Source organism: Melanaphis sacchari, unplaced genomic scaffold (assembly GCF_002803265.2).
Source record: "Melanaphis sacchari strain LSU unplaced genomic scaffold, SCAv2.0 Contig45_pilon_pilon, whole genome shotgun sequence".
In the NCBI taxonomy this organism is placed as follows: domain Eukaryota; kingdom Metazoa; phylum Arthropoda; class Insecta; order Hemiptera; family Aphididae; genus Melanaphis; species Melanaphis sacchari.
In genome coordinates this window covers 1,781,737-1,790,494 of record NW_020271303.1, presented here as the reverse complement: position 1 = coordinate 1,790,494, position 8,758 = coordinate 1,781,737, and the positions used below count along the sequence as shown (strand labels likewise).

Below are 8,758 nucleotides of genomic sequence, written 5' to 3'. Positions count from 1 at the left end.
TTTTTTTTTGTTTCCCGTTGGTTGTGTACGGGTTTTCGGGTAGAATTATATTACTGTATAAACCTCATGTGACCCGTGTATTTTTTCAAAATCCGTGTATAGTTAGAACTGAATCCTTTTTAGAACGCCATGATCTTTATCAATTAATTTAGAATTTAACATTACATACATCGTTGAGGATAAAGAGAGTACTCGTTGTTTAATTCAACCGGCTTTTTTTAAACTTTATAATAAACTATTATCGTAATATACCTTATATACCAATGTAATTAGCATATTATTCAATTGTACCCTAATTATACGTATAATTATATATAACTTAATATTAAGTCTAATTAATAGTTAAACATTTCAAGTATTTGAACAGCATTAAAAGTTATAACAAATTATAGAAATCAAAAAAGGAAATAAGAAGCAAAATAAAATAAGCGAGAAATAATTTCCTCAAAAAAATTTGAACATAATTATTAATTACTAAGGAGGCTAATAAAAATGTATGTCAAGAAAATGACATTATATGAGGTGTGAAAAATAAATAAAATATAAATAGATGTATTAGAAACTTTAAAAACTTGGTGTTTGAAAAAGATTTAAGAAAAAAGTTAGACTGGAAGAATAACAGTTGGAAAAAACGAACATTAATAGGTACTCTAAAAAAAGTTAGAAGGCAGATGATAAGACACGTTTTAAGATATAATGACGAATTATACAGTTTAATAATTCAAGATAGAAGAAACAAGATCAATAATTCAAGAGGAAGATCCAAAATAAGACATATAAGCCAAACAACGAAGAACGCAATAGGAATTTCTTACATAGAGCTAAGAACATTATAAACAATAGGAAAATATGGAAAAACATTTTTTGTAAATAAATTTGTCATAAAATAATATTAAGATTGAAAAATTTAAAAAAAAAAAGTGAGATAAAGAAGAACGATTACTCTATTTAACCCACCTTCATATCCATCACTAGTCCAGGTGTATTACCATTCACCGGAATTGTCCTTAATAATAATAATAATACTTTTTTCTAGTTACTTATTTATATTTTAGTAATTTATACTTTAATATAAATGTTGAACAATACTGATAAATGTTGTAAAATATTATGTATATAAGAGAACATAAACTATACGTTAAACTTAAAATTTGTAATACTTTTTTTTTTTTTGTTTATCGAAATACACAAAATAAAAATAAAATAATGTTTGCATTTGTATTTCATAAAAATTTAAATTAAATAGATGATTTTAAATAACACAAAAATGTATTTCATTTTTTTAGTTAGGTATTAAAAATTTGATCATTTCATTGTTGATTTCAATGAATCTTTTAGAATTACTAAATACTAATCATTCATTTCGATTACATTTTTCAATAAATGATCTATTTTACAGGTTAACAAAATTTAACTAATCATATTGTTCTTTTTATTAATTCTACTAAAATAAAAAATATTATAATTTTTCTTAAAAGGACGCCGCACCCGCATGTGTTATCTCCGTGTTACATACATACAACATAGCAAATTTTCATTTAGCAGAGTCCATTTTATGATATTAGAGTAAATTTACTAAACTGAAGGTAAGAATTTTATCTAGGCTATCATATAGTCTTTTATTAATATCATAATTTTAAAGTGAGTTATGAGCATTTTAAAGTTTTAATATTTTACATAGCTATCAGTTTAAAATTATAGTAATATTAACAAAATATTATACAGTTTTGAGTTTCCCCTTAATTCTGGTGTATAAGCAACCTAACTTGATGGTACGTATATGTCACATTTTATTACCAAAAACTAACTCTAAGATGTTCAGAAATAATCTTATGTTTAGCCCAGATACGTCTTTATAGGAGGAAAGCGGAAATCACATATAAATTGTAGCTTCTTAAAAATGATGTTAGTTTTTTTTTAAATAATATTTCTGTATATCTATCTAAGTAACTTCATTAATATTAACAAAATTGTACAATGTGAATATACTATATAGTATATACATTATACATACTTAATACTATTTAAACTAATATTAATATTAAGATAATTTATTATGCATTTTAATAAATTTAAATAAAATAATTTTATGATTTTAATAAATTATGTAATTAAAAAGTATTTTGAGAACAATTCTGAATCAAAAATTAACCCAATGTAATTACTATTAAATCTATTAACCAAAAGATATAATTGTCATTTGTCAATGATTTGAAACGAAATTTCACTCTGACTTAATAACTATTAAATTATTATAATAAATTGTCTTAAATTGTAAACTATAAAATATATAATTAAAATTTCATGTTTTATAATAGTTTATATTTATATTACATTTATAAAATGTATATAATATTATTACTTATTAGTTTAATTGAATTTTTATATAAATAGATATCCTTTACAATGTCAAATGCTTTAATCAAAACGTGATGTATTTACTATTTTTAATAAAAATCATAAACATTTTGTAAAATGAAAACTATTGTTTTACACTTAGGTAATGTAGGTATTTTCTTTATAAATGTAGACCACCTAAATGAATAATTTTTCATGAAATGCTTATAGGAAAATAGTATTAAGTAGATTCCTAATCCTAATTATAACAAGATAATAATATGCTATTAAAATAAAGATATATAAGTACTTATTTTTATTATTTGAATATCAATATTTTACAGTGTAGTTCTAAGTATGCTCATTCAGACACCACTATTTTTCTTTAGCAATTCAATCATTCAAATTTTAATTTTTTGTAACTTCTAAATATACTTATAAATGAGATATAGCTTCCATTATTATATTTTTAACTGGATTAATATGTAATTTATAATAAAATAGATATTTTATGTTTAAAAAATATTTTTATAATAAACATTCATACAGACGGTGTATCTAAGCATATTAAAACAAATTTACATCAAGAGGATGCTAAACTTGCATATGTTATCTTCATTTTATACAAACGTACTACATTCAGTAGAACCAATTGTTTGTTCTTAGGTTTTATATTAGAATATATTGGTCTGTTATCGAAACTAAATGTAAGAGCAGTATCTAAACTTCAGCATTGGTTTTTTCGATGCTTTAATTTTTAAACTAGATATGTGCATTTTTAATTTGCAAAAATATTTATAATACTTAAATTTTGCTTAAAAATTTAAATATCAAAAAAAAATCAAAACTTAAGTGCAGTTAATAATATTTTTATCATTAATTTTGGTATTAAGTCAATTTTCTTTAATATTATTAAAGTTATAAGAACACAATTGGTTCTACTGAATACAAATTTGCTATGTTATATGTTTGTAAGATGAAGATAACATTTATGCGAAATTTACGTCCTTTTAGACTAACATAATAGTTATAACTAAAATGATATATCATTTCACAAAACAGATAGATACAATTTGTATTCATTATACATACATTATTTACATATCCGTTATAATATGTTTAAAAAATATATCGTACATAATAGAACATAGGTTAAGAAAGGTTAAAAATGAAAAATAGAGAAAGTTTATAACCATTTGGCGTGTCTATATATGTTTAAAAACATAGTTAAGGATATTTACGAGTAAACTCTATGAAAGTTATATTTCATGACGGAAAGTAATAGCATTTGGTATATATTTTATAAAGTATAAACATTAAACAGTAATATATGTTTATGAATACTCAATGATAATATTAATATCTGGTCACGGGTTCGAGTGAAAGCTTAAAGTCATGATGTTATTTATGGAATAATTCCTGTGTGCAGAAATTATGTTAATTTTTCGTCTTTATTACATACTTACGTATTGCCTACAAACAATTTCTTTGTTTTAAAACACATCAAAACTTATACTAGTCATTGAAATAATGTTTTACTGCTACATGTTATTATAATTTTGCTTTCTCTAATAAGTATAAAAAATTTTACTTGAGTTGCTCCTTGCTGCTACCAAAATGTTGACCATCACACGAACCATAAAATATTATAAAAATTAATTGTTAATATAAATATATATTGCTACGATATGTATTACGAGAAAATTAATAAGATACATAATAAAATCAATTTTATAGTTTATACTGCTTGTAGTTTTTATACCTACTGGCTACTACCATTAATTACAAAGCTATACATCTAAATTGTAGATATGTATGTTGAATAAATTGACTGGGTTCAGTGGCTCATGATCGCCTTGAATATCAAATACTATAATAAATATCATTACTTTCACTATCAAATAATTTTAGATTAAAGGAATATTAAATATTTACATGATACTAAGAACAGATTCAAAACGTTGCAAACCATTTTTAATTATATTTAATTTATATACTTATATACTTATGTCTTATACTATACCTAGGTACATCTTTCATGGAAATAAAACTAAAATATGGTAAGCCAGTCTATTCTTCATAACGATGATTTATAATTTGATAAATAGTAAATTATTATTATACGACCAAGATCATAGTATCTTTTGACTAACAGTTATGTTTTATAAAAGAAACATTTATTTAAATTATACTAACTTATTGCCTATTAAATTATTTAAATCAAAATACATAAACACAAATTTTTTCTATCATACTATCATTTATCTACACTATTTTTCTAGATTTCATTACAGAGTGCAGAATACGAATCGTTATTGGTATTCTACGCTAACACACAAGTATACTGAACTTCCTACATTTAACATATATTTTGAAGCTTACTCCAATCATAATTATGAATATCGTTCAACAATTTGATTTTCATTTATATGATATTTATAGTTTAAGTAAAAATAACCAAATTGAACAGTTCATTTTGATGACAAAACTCAATGTATCATCTATGGTTTGTGTTACTATTATATTGTAATATATTTAAAAGTATAAATACACATGAGTACACGGCACATTTAAAATTTTTATATTTAAATAATTTTTTAGTGGCATTTTCTAAACTAAAAGCCTGGAGCTGTAAATAAATAAATAAACATTTAAATTATTAAAATAAATTATACACGTTTATTCTTTATTTTGTGATAACATATAAACACAGTTTAATAATATATTCGTATATAGTTACCTACATCATAAATTTATTAAATCAGATCATGTTTATTTTTTGTAACACCTTTAGGGCATGTAGGTACTGATATTAAATAATGATTATCCGTGCATAGAAAGTAAATGAAGGTAATGTATAATAAAATATTAAATTTACTTTGTCAAAAAAAAAATAAAAAAATAGTATTAATAATAATGAAACAGTGGGTGAAAGCACTTACGTCGAAAAATAAAAATACTTTCTCTGTTAAAAACTAATCGATAACATTGTTGCATAAGAATTTTATCACGTAAATGCATAATGTGTGTATTAGATCTCAACGTTGAAAAATATTAGAAAATATAAAAACATTATTATTCGGACTGCAGTCGACGCGAGTGACTCGACTTATTTTAGGAAGACAAACGAAATATTATTATATATAGATCAAATCAAATTACACAATCGTTTCATTGTTTTCCAACTTGATCAACTTGGGTTTGCAGGTTGCTAACTACTTCTGGAGGCACGTGGTCGCCGAGAATCTCGAACAGGTTGATGGCCTGTGAACCAGGTATCGACTCGTATGCAACCAACTCTACACCTTCTTGAACCTTCTGAATCTGAGCATTTTGCGGTATAAGATGTGTACTTTGTGCTTGCCTGATGGCTTCGTTTGTGAAAATAGCTCCGTCTTTAGATCCTTGAGGCATTGCCAGGCATACGGCCATCATGCACGTGCCCAAAACCACAATGGTCATAAATGAATGCATAGTTCTAGCGGAGGAAAAAATATTTAAAAAAACTCGTTATGCCATGATTCAACATGCTTGTAAATTCAATTATTATAATTGATAGGTATAACAATATAACATATAAATATCAATATGCAATACTATTACCTACTATACAGTATACATAATTGTATATTAATATATTATACATTCATGCCAAACACTTTTTATGGGTATATAGTATACGCATATTAAATTTTATAATTATATAATATTATATTGTATTTTAAGCCCCCACTGACTTATATATTTCATAATCTAAAAATTCTAAGAAAAATAAATATTTCAATGACGAAATCTAAGATCAAATGTATAATCCAAATTAAATAGGTAAACATATTTATCAATTTTTAAATACTAAGACTCATGAACAAAAAATAAATATATTAATATGATTTTGTTATCAAATACATTTTATATTAGTAAAAATCGAATAAAAAAAACATTTTTTTATTTATTTACATTTTAATTTTTTGGATACCTTATTATTCACGTATAAAATTAAAAACATCAATACTTAAATTATAAAATATAAATGTACAACAAAATTCATTAAAAAACACGCATATAGATAGACGTAAAAATATGAACTAAATTGAAGTACGTATATATACTTATGAAATTAATAAGATTTTATCGATAAGTAATCATGAAAAAATCCAATTTATTCAGGTAGATATCATATAATAATTATCACCGACAAGTCTATAATTTTTACAGAAATTCCAACTATATAATCTAAAAATAAAATTATAGTGGGATGCGATAAAAATATGCTGAACTGATGCAATTCCAGATTATCAAAACTACTATATCATCTTAATATATAATACAGTGTTAAGAGAATGACTCATCCCAAGGCTTCTAAATATGTTGACTATGTCCTACAAATGTTGAAACGTACAATTATTGTTTATACTATCCATAGTAGAGAACAACATAACAAATTTGCGTTAAAACAAATTTTGAATTGTTAGCTTTAATATTAAAACGAATACAAATATTATATACAAAGTTAAAGTTAAAATAATATCTATGTTTTTACGTTAGTTTTTACGACGAGTTAATTTTTAAACAATATTTCAATTTAAAAATACTTATAACTTAAATAAAAATTAAAAATCGTATAAACATAGATAATGTTCTTACCTAATATTAAAAAAAAAAATAAAATGACGCAAAATTGGATATGAACGTTATTTCTAGAGTAACATTCTCCTAGGTAATCTCTAATCAGTAAAATAATTTTCAATAAAATAATGCTTATGATGGCTCAGTAAAATTTAAAAACATTATTATTTAACAATCATACATATAGAAGGCTCAGATAGTAATGGTCCTTAAAAAATAATAAGCTATTGTAATATATATAAGTATTAACAATGCTTAAGCACTATTAAAGTTCAAGTACATATAAAAAAATATATTTTTAATAATAAAAATTATTAAGATTGTTTCCTTTTCCTATATACTTTAATTAATCAATACTAAAATATATATTCAATTTATAAAACGAAAAATATTTTTAAAAAATAAATGATATAACCATATCTATAAGTTATTTGTAAATTATATCAATCAAAAAAATGTATCCATAAAACATTTAAACTGTTTAATAAAATATAAATTATTTTTTTTCATTTATAAAACCAACAAAAATATTCTTATAATATAAACTTCATTCATTCATTTTCAATTGTGTTTATAGTAACTTGTTGAAACATTTAAATATTTAGACATGATTATAGTATAATATTTACTAATAAATCGATTAATGGCTGTTTGAATTTCAGTTAAATTTACAATTACAAAAATAATTAAGTAAATTAATGATGTTAAGTTTAGTTAAATATGATATTTTATACCTAATAATCATCATTGTTTATTATGGTTAAGTATCAAAATTATTAAAATAAAATAAATAAATATAGTTTACCTGAGTAAATAAAACGTTTGTTATCTTCGAAGTGTCGACTCGGAAGTCATAATATAACGAAAGAACTCAGTGCTTTATAAGAGGACTAAAACAAATCATGTGATGCAAGTACTCAAGTGGGAGTACTGTCAGTAGTGAATTAAATTACTTTCTCTAGGATAATTTATGAAAAACCTTTCATTAAACATAATACGCACGTGTCAATGTCAGTAGATATTCATTTAATTTTGTTCGATGTAAGTTTCCAAAAAACTGAGGTGTTTTCAATATTAATATTTGATGCATCAAAACATTATTAAAAATATAAAACATCTTTTATTAGTAAAATAATAATTTCTAAAAATCATACAAAATAATATAACAATTTTATCGTTGTGCGCACGACTATTGCTAATTTATAAGTATCAATAATTATAGTAAAAAAGAAAATATTAATGTAGCTTACTCATTTACTTAGTTGAAGTATTAGAAATAAATCATCTAGAAGAGAAACCAGCTATTGTTATTTGTATCTAATATGTTAAATACTTAAAATATCCACAATCTAAAACAAATGCAAAAATACAATGCTTATCTATAGGTACCATATAAAGTATAGACTATAATAGGTACCATCTACTTAGTATATTTATGTATCACATATTATATATTTATATAGATAAAAAGTTACATAAAAAAATGAAATATATGAACATTTAACAACAATAAGCAAATACCTAAACAATTTTTATGTAATTGATTAATTGCGTAGACTTTAATATTTATAAATTTTAAGTATAAGTACCTACTTAAATCTATTATAGTAAGCTTTATACATTTTTATATTTTATAAATTTACTTGAAATCAACTTTTACGTAACTGAAAAATTTTTTTGTAATAAGTTTTAGGCAAACTTTGTAATCAATAGCTGTTTTGTTAAGTTAATTCATTAATAACTTTAAATAGATACATTATGATGACTGATTTAATGTATTATGTCAAAATAAAAA

General features: G+C 22.8%; 1 protein-coding gene across 1 annotated transcript; it reads right to left on the bottom strand.

The window, feature by feature from the left end:
* Positions 1-5,049: 5,049 nt before the first annotated feature.
* On the bottom strand, positions 5,050-7,877 carry LOC112598168. The gene is made up of 2 exons (XM_025344549.1): positions 7,769-7,877; positions 5,050-5,815 (listed from the first exon to the last, which is right to left on the bottom strand). The coding sequence occupies exon 2, from the start codon at positions 5,809-5,811 to the stop codon at positions 5,509-5,511; it is 303 nt and encodes a 100-aa protein (XP_025200334.1). The 5' UTR covers positions 5,812-5,815; positions 7,769-7,877; the 3' UTR covers positions 5,050-5,508.
* Positions 7,878-8,758: the final 881 nt, after the last annotated feature.

What these genes read in the sequence shown, in the direction of transcription:
- LOC112598168 (XM_025344549.1), bottom strand. Translation starts at nt 5,811, where the DNA reads ATGCATTCATTTATGACCATTGTGGTTTTGGGCACGTGCATGATGGCC.